This window comes from Puma concolor, chromosome C1 (genome assembly GCF_028749965.1).
Source record: "Puma concolor isolate L17-30 chromosome C1, mPumCon1.1.hap2, whole genome shotgun sequence".
In the NCBI taxonomy this organism is placed as follows: domain Eukaryota; kingdom Metazoa; phylum Chordata; class Mammalia; order Carnivora; family Felidae; genus Puma; species Puma concolor.
In genome coordinates, this window is record NC_141674.1 from 129,558,458 (window position 1) to 129,579,189 (window position 20,732).

General features: G+C 38.7%; 1 protein-coding gene across 5 annotated transcripts in view; it reads left to right on the forward strand.

Moving 5' to 3' along the window:
• Positions 1-20,732, forward strand: part of THSD7B (thrombospondin type 1 domain containing 7B) — a 1,494,436-nt gene that overhangs the window by 1,111,840 nt on the left and 361,864 nt on the right. For all 5 annotated transcript variants that reach the window (XM_086718478.1, XM_086718480.1, XM_086718479.1 and 2 more), the window contains one exon: positions 754-869. In XM_086718478.1, coding sequence (XP_086574604.1) covers positions 754-869 — 116 coding nt within the window. The remainder of the gene's footprint in view (positions 1-753; positions 870-20,732) is intronic.

Sequence of the window (20,732 nt, forward strand, 5' to 3'; positions counted from 1 at the left end):
AAAAACTTGATTGCCATCTTCTGAGACTTTAGTTCTTCTAAATGACTTTGAATTAGTTGACTGTAGTATTTTCATCCCAAGTATGAGCATTCATTCTCAGAAAAATGATGGAATTGAAGTGTTCTCTTGTTAATGCTAGTTAGTTTATTTGGCCTTTGCCTTCTGTCACATTTTGTTTACTCTGTCTCATCACTCCACATGTTCAAAAGAGATACCTATCGATTGTTTAAATATTCTAAAATTCTTTTTATTATCAAAATGTAAAGCAAATGTAAGTGGTTTTCGATGACTTTTGTTTCCCACTATGTTCATATATTGCCCTGTATTTTCCTGTTCCTTTTGTAGAATATCACAGATTTGATATATTACCCTGAATAAAATGCTTTCCAAAAAAATTTATCAGATGTGTTCATTCTGAAAAGAAATCAAGTGTCACTTGAGTTGATGTTGATGGTGAGACACTTTCTCGGCATTCGTCTTTCATTGGTTTCTGGTATTGCTGTTTTCTTGGACTAGTGAAGAAGTGTTTTGGTCTCCAGGTCAAGAGAGCTGAAGTCTGCTTTGGCTCTGCCTCTGGCTGGGAGACCTTGGGAAAATAGCCTCAACTCCTTGTCTCTCTCTTCCTTGTCTATAAAAGTAAAAACAGAGCCTCAGTATTTTCTGTTCTGAAATCCTATAGTTCTATTGTTTAGCATAGAACTAAACAACTTACTCTTTCCAGGAGGCACTGATGTTGTCTCTTCACATTGACAGATGTCCAGATTCCACTCGGCCAGAAACAGTGCGTCCTTGTCTTCTCCCGTGCAAAAAAGACTGTACTGTGACAGCTTTCAGTGAGTGGACGCCCTGCCCAAGGTCATGCCAACCAGGTCGGTGCATTCTGTTTCTTAGTGCTTTCCTTCCCGACCACCTGAATTGTCTTCCCCACTGCTAAATAAATGAGAGATTGTAGAATGGGAGCATCTTTCTTTTCCATTTGCATGTCCCCCTGTGAAACAAGGTTGGTAAAATTTGTTAATGAAGTCTTGGATTTCCAGATCCACCAGAACATGGCAGAGCAAACCTATTCAGTTACTGTGTGTGTGCCAAAAATTTCACTGTAGCGCTTTGCAGAAATGCTTATCCTCTCTTAACCTTGTTGTGTTTTGAACAGCCATTCAAATATGGTTCCTTATAAAGCCTCAACACCATGGCAGTTTCTTTGTGGCTCCTGTGTGCTGGGAGTCTGACTGTAGGCATCTTTATTAGACTGTAGGGCCTTAAGCACTGTGCTTACATCACTGATAAATGTAAGTCTGTGGAAGAACAAGGGCAACACATGAAAAGTTTTGAATAGGTACAAAAATTGGCAATATAAGATTTGTGTTTCTTTACTATAAATATTGATACTTTCATATACCTGCGTGTATTTGGATGGCAGTGATCCAGGATACTTAATACCAAAATCCTAAAAAAACACACAGGAGCTCTTTGGTAGAATGACCCTCTGTCATGGAACAGGTCTTTACTCCCAGCATATTGCACTCCCCTGATGAGCTAGTCCATGTGTCGATACCAGTACTCCTAGTCCAAAAGCTCCATTTCTACAGAAGACATAGAATTAATAATTTGGTTCTTATACCCATAGTCTTATACCCTAGCCTTGGTCCTCTGGATCTTACCATTGCCACAGTAAGAAAAGGCAAATCCAAGAAAAGGAAGGATGCATAGAATCGTAACCCTAGTGCTCAGAGTAAATTGGGTTTCACACACATATTCTAGCCTTCTCTCGGTAGTCATGTCTTCTCAAACAAGACAAGGCTATATTAGCCTTCTGGAAGAAGGGACAAGGAAGTACTGTATGCAGTTCTGGAAGGGGAGAACCTGACACAAAAGTTGAGAGCATTCATACCTTTCCTTGGGAAATTCCATCCCTGCGCATCTAGGATCCCCTAAATGTTCTTTGACTCGCAGGTTGTCATGGGAGTGATGTGAAAGTATGACCAACACAGACATAGATCTGCCAGATACTTCAAACCCACTCTTAGTGACTGGCAAAGGGATAGTGACAGCTAATGAAGATTACTATTATCAGTGTCTTATAGAGCAGTGGTGGGGAACCTGCATAAGGTTTTCATAACTGTGCCATTTCATCTTCTTAATGATATTTTGTCATGAATTTAATATAGTTGTATCCAGTGAGCTTTCTTATGGGTAGAATTACAAATAAATATTTTGAATATGAAAGAGCTTTGAAAAATACAGTGGAATAATTTTATGATCTTTTAAGGGATGGAAACAACAGGTTCTTCCAGGAACTTTTGCAAACTAATTCTCCTGAATGGGGATACAAACTAAGGGAATTGAATGAACAGAGTTTGTAGAGAAACCAGGAGAATGCTGTTTCCAGACAGAGTGGGACAGAAAAGCTCTGATCTCTCTGAACCATTTGAAAGGCAGCATCCAAGAGGCTGACTTTTGGCACTTTAATGGTAATGTACTTGAAAAAATGTCCAAAGATAAAAAAAAAAAAAAAAAAAGAGAGAGAGAGAGAAAGGTATTGGAAAAATGCAAGAAAATAAAATATGATGGAGTTTTATTGAGATTCAGCTGTTTCTTTTAGTTTCTTCCTCATGAGAGATTAGCATAATTCCTCTGTTAAGTGATTATAGGAAAGGAAAGACTGAATTAAAAAGAAGACCCCACTGGCAGCCAGATATTGGTGTTGGAGCTGTCAAGGTCCCCTGACAGGGAGGGAGACATATTCGTTTTGTTGAGCCAGTGCACTCTAGTGGCCAGAGAATATTTCAGAGACTGCTCTTGTATGTATTCTGCAATCAAGAAGATTCTCTGCTGCCTGAGAATCTTCTAGCACTGGCTAAGGATGGAGGCATCATAGAGCATGTGAAATAATTGCTCTTCCAGCAATTTTAAATTTACTTCAATTTCCGGAAATTCAATTAGTTATTTAAATGGTTGGCATTGTAATGAAAATAGTTCTAAGCCTCTGTGGTCCTTTTTCTGCCTCCACTTTTTCAAGCCTAGATAATTCTTTTCACAGCCTGGCAGTCAGGGGACCTAGAGGAGCAAAGATTCAATTTTCAGATTTATTCCAACTTTCCACTCCAATCGTGTTTACTCTCATGTTTAGTTTATACCTTGGGACCAATATATTATTAAATAACCATGGCTTAATTAGGAGGGACTATGTGAGGGAGGATAATATTAAAGGGAATTGTACCTCTAAACCTGTGGTTCTCAGACTTTATTGTCTCTGAATCACCTGGAAGCATTCCAAAATGCCTATTTTCAGCTCCAGAGCTAGAAATTCTGATTCATTAACTACGGGACAGTTCTCAAAAATGTGAGTTGTAAGAAGCTGCTCCTAAATGGTAATGACTCTACTTCTGATGATAAAAAACAAACAAACAAACAAACAAACAAAAACAATAGATCCATAAACAATCACCGCTTGAACTCCTGACATAATGGCCTATGTTCAGCTTCTTAAATGCATCGTGCTCTTCCCAGCTAAACAGTTGTAGAGTGTGATGGCTAAGAACACAGATGCGGGAGCCAGATAGGCAAGACTTGAGTTTCAAAGTTTGCTCTGTGATGGGAACACATTGCTTCATCTCTCTGTGCTTCAGTTTCCTCGATTGAAAAACAGGGTTAATAGTCACGCCTACATATATGGAAATCACCTAGAGCATGATTGGGTCATGCTTCAGGATTGCCTGAAGTGTCCAACGTTATTTGCTTAATGATGGCAACAGTTTTCTTATTGTTGCATGGAGTAAGCATTGGGCAAGCATTTCCTTAGTTGCCCTGAGCCTTTGCGCCTGTTATGTCTGAAGCTGACACTGTATTCAGATGCCCCTCCTGTTTTGACCCTGTGCATCCACAGGGACCTGCATTAGCATCTTTCCCCCAGGAATGCTATTGTCATGTCCTAGATCTCCCAAATGTGTTAGGCTGTCCCCAGTTCACATCATTAAGTAGATCATCCCACGGCATCCTGCACATCCCCCTTTATGACACCCTTATCTTTCCATGTCAATATTGACCTTGCTAGAAGTCCATGAATGCCAGGACCATTTCTGTCATCTTCACTGATGGATCATCTAAACCCAACACAGTATGGGGCATAGTTGTCAGTCAATAACTATTTTTTTGAATGGACAAATGTCCTGTAAAGAGAGAGAATGATGTAACTTTGAATCCAGGCAGGATATTCTCTGTCCTTGAGAGTGTCCTTCAAAATATACTTTGGATAATGGTGCTCTTGAATAATACTTCTCAAACTTAAATGCTCATAAATATCCCCTGAGAATCTTAGTAAATACAGATTCTAATTGAGTAGACCTAGATGGGGTCTAGAATTGTACCTTAATGTAAGCTTCCAGGTAATAACTATATTTTGGTTCCAGAGCTCCAGGTCAGGGTGGGGTTCATTAGAAAGTTTTGAGCAAGACATTGACACGGTCAAAGTTGTAAAGTGAAAAGCATAGCCTAGGAACAGATCAGCAGGTGGGGACACAGGTGAGGTACTGTGTAGGGTTGAGGGAGGAGAAGTGGTTTAACCTAAACTGAGAAGTCTGGAGAAACATGGGCCAGAGCAAGTGGTGACCTTGGCTAATGAGGAAAGAGGAGCTTTTCTTTTGCAGGTGTGATTTCATATTGGGTCATCAAAGTTAAGAATAGTTTATATTCGTGGTCTCCAAATTTGGCTACACAGCGGAATCACCTAGAGATCTCTAGAATACACTTTTATTTATGTTTGGGTTCTACTTTAAGACATTATGACTTAATAGCTTTCCATATGATCAGGGAATCACTGGGTGATATGAACTTCAAACCAAATCCATTTGAAACCTCTCAGAGAGCCAAGGTGGATTCAGGGGCCTGAGTGTACCAGGAGTGATTTGCACCTTAGCAATGGCTGAATTGTGTCAGCTTTTATTTGGTCTTGCCTGGGTTCATAAGCTAAATCCTTATGACTTCAAAGTATTCTCAAGCCATGAACGATCTCTAGCTAGTAGTCAGCCACTACTCCGGCCTTCATACTTCTCCTCACCTGAGTCTCTCCTAAAATGATTAATGATTGTCACACATTCTTCTAAGCAAATCAGATATTTGTCAAGCTGTGGCACTGTTGTGGCCTTTCTGATTTTTAAGCCCCAGGAATAAATTAGCCAAATGATCAAGAATCATCCTTTGGTACTTTCTTGCTGTTTTCTTTAATTCTTCCTTCAGTCTATAATACAAAGGACTGCCTGAAGTATCCAACGTTATTTGCTTAGTGATGGCAACAGGTTTCTTATTATAGAGGTTCTCAGCCCTGTGGAGTTTTTTTTCCCCCAATGCACTGATGTCCGAGATTCATCCTAGCCCATGTTAGTCAGAATCTCTTCATGCTGAAGGGACATTGGCAATATTAAAACTCTCCTAAAGTGACTCTTAATTAGTGGGCAGGGATGAGAAACATTTAGTGCTTTATACTTTGCAACATGCCTTCACATACATTTTAACCTGTTTTAGGAGATCATTGATAATTGTTTGTCTGGGTGTTGTTGGAAATTAATCTTGGTCACTGCTCTTATAACCATCACACTTCATGCTTTTCCTTTAAAGTCAGAAATCAATACTGATTTTCCAGGATTTCTCTTAGATTATCTTTAAATGGGTGCATTTTATATTTTAAACATTGAATTATATGAAATTTCAGATGTGTACATAAATTAATACAATGTTAATGCAAAATATTAATGATCAATAGAATGTGCGCTTGTGTTACCATCACCAGGTGAAAACAATCACCAAATTATGGCCACTCTCATTTTCCCCATGCTACCATTGTCCCCCTTTCCACCACCCCACCCATGGATTATTTTGGAATAATTCCCAAATGTGTACACCACTTCCATAGAAGGGAAATACATAGGAGGTAAAGCTGTTAGACTGGAAGATAACATGTATAAATAGCTCTTATTATAAATTCCTAGAAACCATGGAGCTAATGATTAATTATTTTTCAGTATCAATAATTAAAGCCTGAGGGAGCTCCTTTAACTTTCATCTCTAAGGGGCAAGCTGGAGAGCAGTGTTGTGGAAACAGGAAGGCCAAAGGCAAACCACTGCCGGGAATTGGTAGGAAACTTCATCTGGTGGTAGCCTTTGTTCCTGTTCAAACCCCTGGAGATAGGTCTTGAGGTTTTTTAGATTCAAAGGCAGTAATTCTTTTTAAATGCCAAGGTAGTGTAGCGTAGCAATTAAGTGCATGGACTCTCAAATCCCATCTTTGCCATAGACGTCACTTTAGACTCCCTTTAAACTTGCTGTGTTTCAATTTCCTCCTGTACAAAATGAGAGAATATCTGCAGCTACTTCCTAGAGTGGTTATAGGGATTAACTGAGAACAGGACACATTAAAGAATGTCAAGGACATGGAAATGTATTATTATTATTGTTGTTATTATTATTATTATTAATATCTAAGTCCCTTAGGAACAGGGAACTTGTCTTTTATTATGTTGGTGTCCTGCAACATCTAGACATCCTGTGTGAGTATGATGGTGCTTGTTTCATGTCTGTGCTTTTCCTGGACAGGTTATAAAATCTAGAGGGCAGTTGTCTTCCGATTTTATTAATGAACTTGCAGCGCTTAACACCAGATCTGGCATAGGAAGGACATTCGATAATTGTTGTTGAACGAATGAATAAATGAATTCTGCATCTTTCCCACAACTAGTTAAAATTCCTAAAGATTTTGCTTCCATTAAGATGAAGCCATAGCATTAACAGATCCACGTCAATTATGGGAAAAGATATTGGTCAGTTAGAATGTCAGATAAGTAAAAAAAATCACCTGTTCTGAAATCCAGAATTTCTCCCACTCAGATGCACATGAACACCACCCTCTCCTTTCACTTACCCCTTTCCAGCACGCATCGTTCCCTGTTTCTCCCTATAGGAGAAATACTTTTGTATACCTGAGAAGTGGTGGATGGATTACTAATTTACTCCCAAATAATGAGGAGGCCTTGGACACTAGTCCCCAAAATGGTGTTGAAGGCATCGTGATGCTCTACTGACTTTCTTTAAGAAAGTGACTTAACCTAAATTTCAGTTACCACCTATATCAATGTTTCATGTTGTCTATTTCCAAGTGTTTTTGAAATACTAAAATGAAATAAGGAGTGTATCTCACATACATGTCCCAAGCTCCAGCCTCAAAATGCAGAGCATAGGTTCTTTTGTTTTTTACAGGCTCCACTGGGGGTGACTTTCCCCCTTTGGTCTATAATTTAAAGCTTATAGATGTAGATGTAGATCAATGTAGACCAATACAGATCACTACATTGCCCTTGTACTCAATAAATATTCCTGAAAATGTAGTAGGAGGAGTGACAAACATTTGGGCTTGTGGAGATTACAGTTCTCAATCATTCATATTCCTGCCAAACTGAGTTCTGCTGGTAAAAGTCATAAAAGACACTTTCTCTCAATTCATGGGGAAAAAATAATGGATAAAATTCACTTAAGGATTTGGAATTTTTTGCTCTCGTGTTTGTTTTTGTTTGGTTTTGTTTTGCTTTTCCTTAAAATTTGGCACCTTCTGCCTGATTCTATAAAACCCAGTATGAAGTGGATTTGACTTCGAAAAAAAAAAAATCAGGTTTGGCAACAACATAAATTAAGAACATTCCGGGGTGCCTGGGTGGCTTAGTTGGTTAAGCATCCAACTCTTGATTTCGGTTCAGGTCACGGTCTTGTGGTTTGTGAGTTTGAGTCCCATGTCGGGCTCTTGACAGTGCAGGGCCTGCTTGGATTCTCCCTCTCTGCCTCTCTCTGCCCCTCCCCTGCTCATGTTTTCTCTCTCTCTCTCTCTCCCTCTCTTTCTCTCAAAAATAAACATTAAAATAAGAAAAAAAGGGGGGGAAATATTTCATCAGAGCCCCTTGACCATTTCCTAACATGGAGGAACACCACTGTGCCATAGACAACCTGCTGCTCAGAGGTTGGCATGCAGCTGGCACTACCCACCCCTCACCTTGAGAGGAAATATTAGGGAAGTGTTCTTAGTCCACACTCTTCCTCCTATCCTCAACTCCAAGCTCTTCCGCACCAGAGTTGATGTACAGCTACCGGGACCTGGAGTTCACAGCATCACCAGCTGGGATTTTCCTTCACTTGCTACAGTGGCCCCAGGAGGTAGGTGTAATCATACATGACTATAGAGGTAAGGAACCCCAGCTCAGAAATATGGAGTAATGGGTCCACGGTTACCCAATGTGCATGGCCGAGGCAGAGCCAGAGTGGAATCCAGATTTCTCAGACTCCAGCGCCTGCCTGTTTTATCTCAGGACAAGTTATTTCTCATATCAATAGGCACACTCATTTTGCTTATTTATTAGCAAGTCAAGAATTTGCAGCCTGGGACTCTCAAACCTGTGACACAGGCTTGGCACATTACAGAACTATCACACATTGCTTTCACATATGCTGTTTCCTTGACAGTTTGGTGAAAAAGGAACAGCTGTTCCATTAGTCCTGCTCCAGAGAGGAGGCAACGGAATTGTCAAGGGAAGCACTCCTGGTCACCTGATCCAAACGGAGCAAAGAGCAGGTGAAGATACCCAATTTACATGAAACTTGCTACATTGCCTTGCCTGGTGAGCCCATACAGTAGTAGGCAAAAAAAGCTAGACAAGGTCTGGCTCTTATCACTAAAAGGCCAAAACATCCACATGCTTTTGCTTCATCTCACTGCCTCTTCCTGTCGAATTAATAAAAATTATAATTTATTGCTATCCATCATCCTGTTTAATTTTTATCTCAACCCTATATGGAAAGAACTGTTATTTTTCCATTTTACATATGAGAAAATAGAGGCCCAGGGATAGGACCCAAGATTGCAAAACTAATAGAGGGCAAAACCACATGGAAGCCTAGGCTCTTACTCACTCATTCAGCAATAAACATGTGCTGAATAATCAGCGTGTTGCAGCCCTTGTGCTAGGTACTGCATGCATATATGTAGAGTAGTGAGTGAAACAGACACAGATCCATCCATTTCCATTGTGGAGGGTACAGTCTACTGGAGGAAGATGGAGCCACTGAACCCACAATTACCTAAATACCAATTGTAGTATGTGCTGGGCAGATGAGACTGTTGTGAGAGAAAGTAGTAAGGGAAATCAGATTTCCGCTCTGTCTAGAATATCTTTCTCCTTATCTCTGTTGCTTGCCAAGATCTTACCAAGGTGTAAATCCTTGCCTCCTCCACAGAATTTGTCCTGATCCTTCTGCTGGAAACAACCACTCCTCCCTCTTGGGTCTCATAACCCTGTCTAACTTGCTTGCATTCTAACTATCCGTAAAGGTGTTTTGTGTTCCTCTGAAGGGATGTGAAATCTTTGAAGGCTAGAACCTTTTTCTGCCTTCATTCCCAAAAGTGCCTGAGTAATAAACTTAAGATGGAACAGAACTCAGTAAATCCGTACAAAATAAATGGATGCCAGTTAGAAGCAACCTACTTAGGCAAAGCTAGCAAACTGCTAAGAGGAAATTGATATGCCTTTACAACTAAATTTCTTTTCTAAATGTTGCCATGGCTCACTGCAAGAACATGCACAGTGATGTTGGCAATACAAGATGTGGGACTTAGGGGCACTTGGTTAGCTCAGTCCGTTGAACATCTGAATTCAGCTCAGGTCATGATCTCACAGTTCGTGAGTTCGAGCCCTGCATTGGGCTCTCTGCTGTCAGCACAGAGACTGCTTCAGATCCTCTGTCCTCCTCTCTCTCTGTCCCTCCCCTCTTTGTTCTCTCCCTCTCTCTCTCTCTCAAAATAAATTAATTAAAAAAAAAAAGAAGATGGGGGACTTAGAGAATCTGATTTATCTCTGGTTTCCTGGCAAACATGATTAAAAAGAATTCTTTATCCTTTATAATTGTTTACACATTCATTTACTAATTCACTCATTCATATGTCCATCAGTCTGTTTGTTTATTATTATTTTTAATGAAGTTATATGAGTATCTCCTGGGAACCAAAGCCTATTCAATCGCTATTTCTTAGAAGGCATTTCCTGCTGCAACTTCCCATTCCAACAGAGGTCACCAACTGAGGCATTATGTCCATAGGAAATGAAGTAAAAGGTTTCATGTTTTTTTTTCTTTTTAAATAAAACCCAAAGGCATAATGTTGAAACCCAAAACTGTGTTCATGTGCAGTCTTGCAGTGGCCCAGATTGGCCCAAGGGTAAAACAATAATTTGAATAGTTTCTGAAAATGTGGCCCATACACTTCCAGCTCAGAGTGACTGGGGATGCTTGTTAAAACCCTAAGAGATTCTGATTTTGAGGTCAAGCCTGGGCCCTCAAAATCTGCATTTTTAAAAAATGTTTATTTATTTTGAGAGAGAGAGTGAGCATACAGCAGGGGGAGGGGGAGAGAGGGAGAGAGGGAGAGGGAGAGAGAGAGAGAGAGAGAGAGAGATGGAAAGAGAGAGAATCCCAAGCAGGCTCTGTGCTGTCAGTGCAGAGCCCAATACTGGGCCCAAACCTATGAACCATGAGATCACTACCTGAGCAGAAGTCAAGAGTTGGGCACTCGCTTAACTGACTGAGCCACTCAGGAGCCCCCAAATCTACATTTTTAAATAGACTGCCTTAGTAATTCTAAGACACATTAAAGTTTGAGAACAACTGAACTATAGGATCATTTAATTTAATCATTAGCCAATGGACAATTTAAGAAATGTGTAACTTGCATCTAGTGTATAGTTCTAATCATCTGTTTTGGTTTTCAAGGATCAAAGGCTTTTAAGCTATAGTTGGTTAAAACGACTTGTTGGAAAATTGTAACAAGAAATCTCACAGATAGCCAAAAATAAGGGAAAAAAAAGTCTCCATGGAAGTCATGGGAACTAGAAATGCCAACAAGACCTGGCACTTATCTGCAGCTTCAGGGCCAGTATGCTTCCTCCTGTCTCTGCTAATCTGTGTGCTCCTACTGTCTGCCTCTTCTAATGAGCCTTCTCTGAATCTGTACACTGTCATAACTAGCAGATACAGAGCCCCAGAATGGCTGTCCCAGCCTTGACTCTACCACACTTTTTTAAGTCAAGCACCCAACGTGGACAGAAACTTCCCTTCTGGCTCTTTATTCAGGTTACCAAGAAAGAGAGTCTGATGGCCCCATTTGTGTCAGGCCCTCAGCCACTTCAGCAGCATGTGGACCAGCCTCCTCAAGTCAGGACCCATCTGAAAGGGGAAGGGGACAGTGTGCAGAAAGGTAACAGGAACTGGGTTTGGAAGTTTCCCTCTCAGATGGAGCAGTGATTATTCCCCACAGAGACTGGCCTCTCCAGGAGGCCCAAGCTCAGCCCTTTGGGAGAGAATTCAGAACGTGACTCCTCCCCTCACTTCTGTTTCAGCAAGTCTGTCTCTGTTGTTGGCTGAACTGCAAGCAGAGGCATGGTAAGACCTACCTGCCTGCTTCCAGCACAAAAGCCATCCTCTTATTACATCAGAGTTGGTTTGGGAAGAGAGTGATTTACATTAGGTAGAAATACAGAAAAGGAAAATGAAGCCCCAGGCACATAAATACAGTAGAACTGTATGTTCATGTAGACTAGAAACTTGTAGAAGAGAGAAAGCACTCACCCTGAGTATGATCTGGGCCAGAGGTTTTACTTCAGACAAACAAAATATGTAGTCCATGTGTACTTGAATTCTTACCAAAATGTCCAGGCTGTAATTTCTATCAACAGTCTATCATACACAGTGTTGTATTGGTCATCTTATAAAATAAACTAACATACCAAACAGTCAAATAAGTAAAAGCAAACAAAAATTTTAAAATGTAGATTTGATGCATGAGGTTCTGTTCCTTACATCTGAAATCCACCCTTACTCATAACTTCTTCGTTTGCATGTAATACCTGCTATAAAGCACTATTAATCTCTCACTCAGTAGTCAAGCTACATTACCATAAATAAATCCTGTGGCTCACATGGATATTCAAATGATTTATTGTTAGCCATGGTGGCAAAGAATCTGTGTTTCTTTGGATGTGAATGCTCTTCTTTTCAAACTGTTAAGTTCTGGCTGGTTTCTTTCTCATATCTCTAGAATTCTCTGCAGATTTTACAGTGCATCACAATATAACTTTTATTTGCCTGTAGAGGTAAATAAGCTGCCTTTCAGAAACCAAGGTACCCGTTCTAATTAGGAGTTTATTCTTAGATTTTTCAGTATGCTTCCTATGAGGAAATAGAATAAATTAGTTTTGATTTCGGTAGGGTGTTACTTTAAGTTTATTAAATAATTTTCTACAAGTAAAAAAATACATTAATTATTTTTCACTTCCTTGGCTTTGATCCTATTTTAGTATGATTCTAAATTAGAGTGTGGTTTAAGGAGGCTTTTGACTCATTGGATTAGCTAACATGATGTTAGATTTATAAACTATTTAATTTGTCTTACTATAACAAACCTGAAAGTTAAAGGTGGAACTAAATGTTGGGATCTTAATATGTCAGGTAGGAACTTCAGGTTTTATAAGAACATCAAATGATTTTGTATGGTAACAAATCAAGAAGAAATTAAATTCATGCTCAAAATGAAATAGATTGCTCATGATTTAGATGAACAACTTTTAAGTGTTCCTTAATAGAAAAAATCATCACTGAATATTCTGCTAATCTCTTAAAATTCCTTCAAAATTAAGTTGCTACATGGAGATAGTTCAGATAGACTATCTACTGAATGGCATGTTTTCAGTGATAAGGAGTAAAGTATCCCCAAATAAGTATTCTAGGAATGATAGATTCTTTGCCATTTGAGGTATTTTCAAGTTAAATTTAATTTGCTGATTCCTAAAATATGCTTATAATAACTTTATTTAGAAGCCTTACAAATGATAACCAAAGAAGGCCACATATACAATGACAGGTTCTGTGGGAAGTGTGCTCATTTCTAACTTGAGCCAACAATATCCTCTTCTGCTGCTGGATGACCACATGCTTTTTGAACTGATATTTGATTATATTCAGTTTAGCACTTAATTATATTCTCTCTTGAGCTTCTCTCTAATTTGTTCATGTGTAGTGGAAAGAATCTAACATGTGTATGGTGCACCCCTGGCGTTGCTCCTTAGCTGTGTGCTAATTTTAACTAAAATTTAGTAAACCTTTCTGAAACTCTATATGTTCATCTGTAACATAAATATAACATGTAGTGTCTATAAGACAATTTACTTCCTAGGGTTTTCTTATCCTACATGAAGAGGCTGGCTCAGCAGTAGTTGCTCTGTATGTGTTAATTCCCTACTTGCCCTCCATTTTGTATTTCATCATCCCTGAGTAAGTTGTAGGATCCATGAGTACTCAGGCTCAAGCTGTAAAGTTATTAATTTTATAAACAGAAGATAGAAATATATTAAATGTATGTTTTGAGTGAGAATGAGAGAAAGCAAGAAAGAGACTTTCTTCTAGAAGGAAAATAATAGAAGTTTATTAAACATATGTTGTTACACTGCATGGAACATGAAATACCATTATACGTGATCAACAGGCTCATGTATGATTTTGGAATTTAAGGAAGTCTGCCTTTTCCCCACCCACTTTTTTCCCCCATCCAAATTTGGAAACAATGGAGAATTAGTCCAAGTAGAGGGGGATCAAAATATCAGCTGATTCTCAACCCTGTAATTAGACAGGCTTAACCCTCTGGTCACAGACCATGTTGGACTACTAAAAATTTGAATGACCATGCCCCAGGAAAGAGAAGAATATGTGCATTCTATGAACAGATACATCCCAAAGAACAAGAAGGAGAATGAAAGAAAGGTGATGTATGTCCACTTCCATCTCCCAAAATAACATGATTTAGATGGCCCTTATCCTTACCAAAGAAGACACAATGGGGTAAGGGGAGAAAGTCCTGAGACAAAGAAGACTGTAGAAGTAGATCTGCCTTCACATAGAAGGAATCATCTGAAGGGCTCTACCCTCACAGACTGATGCTAGGCAGCTTTGTAAACTTCTGTTCTACCTTTCACTGCTTTCTTTACTTTCCTCTTAGCTACGCTGGCCTCCCTTCTGACCAAGTTTGTTGTCTCTTATTCAGACTTGCACTTGCTGCCCCTTCTTCCTAAAATGCTCTTCTCTCACCTTGGCATGGGTGCCATTTCCTCAACATTTGTTTTCAGTGTAAATATCATGTCTTGGTGAACCCTTCTCTGAGAACCTTATTAGAAATTCTCCTCTTCCCATTCTCTTTCTTACTCACTATTTCATCTTATTTTTCTTCGTAGTGCTTAACCATTCTCCCAATTAGAAAGTAAGCTCCATGTCGTGTTCACTGCTTCAACACGTTGGATAGTGGCTGCCACAGAGTAAGTGCCGACATAGTAATTAAATGAATGATAACAAATGAATGTATCATTAATTCAGCAAACTTTTTGTAGGGTTTACTATATACCAAGCTTTATGCCAGTTGCTAGTAACTTTAAGATTAATGAGATGAGGTTACTTTATTCAAGGGGCTTTTTTTTATACGAAATTAGAGTACGTAAACATATTTTTCCTCTAACAAGAATGAGCACAGAGTGTTAATAGCCAGAAAGGAGGGTGTCTTACTCTAGCTAAGTGGTCCGATAATGTAATATTTGGTAGATTAGGAGTTTCCACATAAACATGGAATACAAGTACCTTAAATATAGAAGAGAGGGTGTATGTATGGAGGCTTGGCAGCTTGAGAGGACATGTTAATGAAATGAATTATAGGCAGCTAGTGATGCTTGGGATGCATAATGCATAGGGAGGGATGATAAGAAATAGGGTTAAAGAGATATGCAGGAGCCAGTTTATGAAAAGATTTATGCCATTCTAAGAAGTTTGGACATTATCTGGAATTCTAATAGATGCTTTAAATTTTAAGCATAGGTGTGATAAAATCAGATTTGTGTGTTAGAAAAAAAATAATACAGGAAATAGTGAGGTTAGACACCATTGTAAACCAGTGGGAAAATTATGAGGCCATTCAATTATCTGGGCAAGAAATGAGGAGGATCTGTTTTCTTGAATAAAAAAAAATGTGAATTGTAGGTAAGTGTATAAATTACCATAACTCAACAGTATTTAATAGCATGTCTTTATGACCCAGTGTGTGCTGAGTTCTTTGCCCATCCTGTGGAGTTCACATAACTGGATGATTATGCAAACCCTCTCTCCTGCTCAAGGAATTTAAATGCTAAGAGAGAAGCAAAAACAGTAAGTAACTGTCAGAACTCCAGGACAGAACACATCCTTCCTAGTCCCCTCTCTGTGTCTATACTTCCAAGGAGTAAGGTAAGCCCAAAAGAGAGGATCTCATTAATTCTCCACATTGCCACTATTTTTATCAGGACCAGCACCATAATTTGTAGGGCCCAATGTAAAATGAAAATGTGGGATGCCTTGTTCAAAGATTATTAAATATTTCAAGACAGTTGTAGCAGAGCTTTAAACTAAGAGCACTGTTGAGCCTGAGGCCCTATGAACTGGCTAGTCTTGGTCCTTATTGACTTTCTGTAGGGGCCAGGCTCCTAACTGGATAGAGCTTTTATTCCTGTGAACAGTTGCCATTATTGGATTTCAGTTTCATTGGACTGCAATTCTTCTTGCACTCGGCTGAGAATATTTAGGGGTCGGAAGCAGAGGATAGCAAAGCAGAGCAGTAAGAACACATACTTTGGATGCAGACTTCTTGGGTTTCAGGTCCTGTTTATTACTTACTGACATCTTGGAAAAGATACAAAACCTCTCTGCTCCTCCATTCTCTGGCCTCCAAAATGGAAATAACAAGAGTAACTGTGTTTTAGGATTGTCGTGAGGATTGAGTTCATTTATGTAGAGCACTTGGCAAATGAATGAAGCATGGCAAGTGCTTGGATTGTTTTTCTTATTGTTTTGAAGGTTATATTCTGGATAATAAACCTTGTGTGCTTCCACATAATGCAGATCTTACCATTCAGAGTGAGGTTTGTCATTCAGAGTGAGGTTTGTCATTCAGTGAACAGAAATGCTTAATATTAACATGATTGAATTTATCAATTACTTACTGTATGATTTTCCTCTTTTGTTTTTTAAGATTTTTTTCCTATCCCAAAGACATAAAGATACCTGTGTTTTTCTCCAGAAGCTTTTATATGTAAGCCTTAAATAATTCATTTTCATCTATGATATTAGATAGGAATTATTTTTCTTTGTGGAAACACTGACCTCCCTCCTCTCCCAACTCCAGTGTACCCAATGAAGAAAGCCAGTCTGGACCTCCTTGCTCTCTCTGGAATTTGACTCTGCTTTGTCTTTGTACATAGCATTCGCTTTGCATAAATTTCTCTTCTCCTAGGTATTATATAGATGACCACCTAGGTATTTCATGTTCTTGCTCAAATATCCCTTTCTCATTGAGGCTTTGAAGTTTAAAATTACAACTTTCCCTCTCCTTAACACATACACACACACACACACACACACACACACACACACATTCCTTAGAACTTCCTGCTATATTTGTGTGTGTGTGTGTGTGTGTGTGTGCGTGTGTGTGTGTGTGTTTTGCATGGTATTTAATTGCCTTATGAAATAGTAAATATTGACTTATCTTTGCAATTTGTCCTTCTGCTTCCACTAGAATGTAAGGTCCAAGAGGTAATATTTCTTTCTTTTGTTTTGTTTTATTTTCAATTTCAAGAATGGCATCTCCTCCTTAGATAACTTCAATATTCTTTTTCCAGAACAATCCCGAACACATGGATAAACAGTTATTATTTTAGATTTTCTTCTTCAGATATAATAGTGCTGAATAGCTCCAGCTCTACACATTTATTAATAAAGAGGCATCTGGTTAGGAAAACTCTGGGTGACTTCTTTCTTTTTTTTCCTGTTCTTTCTAGAGTTAAGGTCAGGACAAGAAAGCAACCCCACTCTTTCTGTCTGTCAGAGTAGGTTTTTTTCACTATCCACACACGAAGGGAATTCTAGTTTTATGTGTGTATCGGTGGGATAGTCTCTGACCAAACATCACTCTGTGCTCTGGCCACACAGTTTTTGTCTCCTCTTTCTTGATTTACCGATCTATTAAAAGCCGTGTTCTCACTGCCAACAATGGAGAAATTTCATCAAGGACCAGTGCTCCAAACTTTCTTTTACTTGCCTGTCTTTTTGTACCTGCATTTATAATCTGTTTTTGAAAATATTTCAAAGGGAATTCCAAATAAAACAAGAAGAAAAAGGGGAGGAGCCTATAGGACATGTCAACCAATTATAATTCAGTTGACAGTCAGGAACTGAATTATAACCCAATGACAGTTATATATTTATTAGTATTTTAGGAGAATTGGTATTGCTATTTCTATGTATGGTAGTATTTGAAACATGTGGTCATGTTTCAAAAAGAACCCTTATCTTTTATAAATCTATTCTGAAATATTTACAGTTGTAATTTTATGATGCCTGAATATTAGAAATAATTCAGGTGGTCATGAATGGGTAGGGGTATAGATTTTACAAAGCATGGCCAGATGATTGTTGAAGCTGATGGATAGATATATTGAGTTCATTGGATATCACATTCCATTACCTGATTATTCTTCTTCAAAGCCCCAAATAAGTTATTCTAATTATTTCCCTTTGAAGTACCAGAAAATAAATATTTTCCCAAGTTTACAGACCTGACATTCCAGACTCACCAATTCTAAAAAGTCATGTTACTACATCAACACCAAGCCAAAAAAGGAATTTCAAAAACCAGAGGCTTTATGTTGATGCTGCAAATTAATGAAGACAAGAAGACAGGAAATAACACACACCTCATGCATAAAAGGGATAATTAAGAGTCTTTGTCTTCATCGTGATAAAATTTATAGTTAAAAGTGAAAAACTTTATTTTAATTGGGTTATCTTTACAGAGCTATTTTTCATTACCTTGTCTTACTACTACCACCAAAACAAAAACTTTAATATCACAATCAATATTAATATCTAAATGATCCCACATACCTTAAATTCACGTAAACCATTTTTTTACATGTAGACGCATCCTGGGGCATTGCAAAAAGTTGCAGAAACCAGGATTCATGTGGTTGAGCCATAGTGAATGGCGGTGCATTTTGAGAATGGCAGGTAGATGGCCCAGGGATACACTTCACTCTCCTGTAAGAACAGAGGATCTAAGGGTCTGAAGTTGCTAGCTGTGCATCCCTGAGTTGTGACCTCACTGTGCTGTGACACATAAACTTGATCTAGAAGTTCTTCTGTCCCCTAGATGTCAACAATATTGGGCATGAATAGAATCCTTTTATGCTCATGAGGGCATAAAGCATTAATAAGTTTAGAGTAATATAGATTTTTTTTAAAAAAAAGAGTTGCTTTGAATATATGGTTCAGTATTCATGCCTACTAATGACTGTGTCTTGAATTTATATCTTAGATGACATCTGTGTCCCCCCAAACCTGTCTGCATACAGTGCAGTGTGGTGTTGCAGAGAATTTCACTCTTAAGGCTGATGCTGTGCAATGCGTTAGGGAGCCCTGTAGCAAGAAGCCACTAGACATTTCTTCTGCTAAAATGAAAAGGGGTCTGAATGGAGGGAAAATAAATCCCTGTCATTTCAGCATGGGTTGGCAAGAAGAAAAGACAAGTGCAAATTGTCATTATAAATAGTGTTGTTAACCCTCCTCATTTATAGTACACATTTCCAATTATACCCATTATGATGTACTTAGCTAGAGGGCAGGTTGCATTTTTTAAATGTGTTGAGAGCATTAATGATTTAGCTAGTGCTCATTTGTTTTCTATTGCTTGGTTAAGCATGCTGCATTGTCTTTTTCCTGTTTTACATATTGGATGAAAAAGAGATGCTAGCTTTAAATGTGCTAAATTAGTGGTTCTTTGCCCTAGAGATTTTTTAAACATACCAATGCTTGGGCAGTACCCACCAGAGATTTTGATTTAAATGGTTTGGGTTGGGGGAGTCATTAGGAGTCTGTAAAAGTGTCCCTTGAGGTTCTAATATGTAGCCAGGATTAAGGACCACATGGGTTGAGGAGAAAGCAAGATCAGCTGTGGATAACTTCATTTATCATATTTAGAGAAAGGAAGGGCCAGACTCAAAGGTGGTCACTATTTGATAAGGTTAGCTTTACAGATTGCAGATATTCTAAGAGCAGCAGTGGTTGAGGATAGAAGTAGAGGAAATTGGAGATAGTCTCTAGAAATTAGAACTATTGCATAGGCTTTAGAGAGTGTATGCTAACTACTGTAGAGAGGACATGTTTGTTTGCTTCGACTGTCATCCTAGATAGTTTCTGCAGATATGAACACAAGTTGCTTCATCTGAAACTGAGGGCTTGCATATAAGGAATTTTAAGTGGACACACACACACACACACACTACATTACATTTAAATCCAATTTAATTAGACATTCGTAACAGCTGTCCTGTGAGTTGGCTCAACAGTATTCCCCACATAGGATAAGCAAGAAAATTGAAGCTCCGAAAGGTGAAGTGCATTGCCCAAGGTCATATAGCAATTCAGTAATGAGCTGGGATTAGAAACCAGAGCCCTGGAGGTCCTGTCTGTTGCCAGAGCCATTGAATGTGGCCTCTGTTGCAAAGTGAATGATGATCATGAACATTTAAGAATATACAGTACATTTTTACCAGGCAACATTTTAAAATGAAAGATATATATGGATATCCTGGAGCTTATTTTCAACAGTCCTGGAAAGTTTGGCAGAAAAGCTTTGCAATTTTGTTTAATTTCACCGGTATATAGATAGGCTCAGTGTTCATGTTGAAGTACTTGGAGGTCCAGGCTAGGAGGGAATTTTGGGGGGTGGGAAACACTCTTGATGTATCTGTTCTCTATATGGAACACCAAGATAAATAGGCAAGAAGTGTAGGAAAACTCTCTACTCATAGTTCTAGGGCATTACAATGTTCATTGTTTAAGCCCGCCATTTCTCCTTGAACAAAGAGAGAGATACTGGCTTGATGGGCTTTGGATAGTAAATACAAAGTTTATATTATCATTTCTGAATCCTTATAAAACTGTGCAGAACTTCTACATTATTATCCATCCATCAAGTTTCACTTCAGCTTCACTGGGGAGATTTAATAATGCATGTATATATGTTTCAGTATAACGCACAGCCCCTAGGTTCATCTCCTACATATAGAGGAAACCTGATAAATATGTATCAACAATGACAACCCTGTATGTGGTAAGTGCTTCCCTCTGAGAACTCAGAGTCACTGTTTTTCCAGATTTAAGTGGGAGATAGTTGGGCTGGTGGTGAACCCTGGTTTGTGCCTTTCCTAAAAAAAGAAAAAAAAAATCTCAGCAGTGGTTGTGAGTAGACTAATGAGGGCCATTCTCTTGTGTATAATTTTTCGGGAGAGAGAATGCTTTTCTTTTCTTTCTTTCTTTTTTTTTTTGTTTTTGTTTGTTTGTTTGTTTTGCTTTCAGAGGATGTAATGTTGAAGAAAGTTGGGCTGACAGACTTCTTAATGACCATTTGGAATTTTTGCCAAGTGAAAGTTGTTTTCTCTTCATTTTAATGCTCCACTTTGATTAAACACCACTTCTCTTTAGTTACATAGCTTTTATTCGTAATGTTTCTGTCATAACAACACATATCACGTAGCTCCAGTCAATTATCTTCAGGTAAGCCCCATACTCTCCTTTCCCTT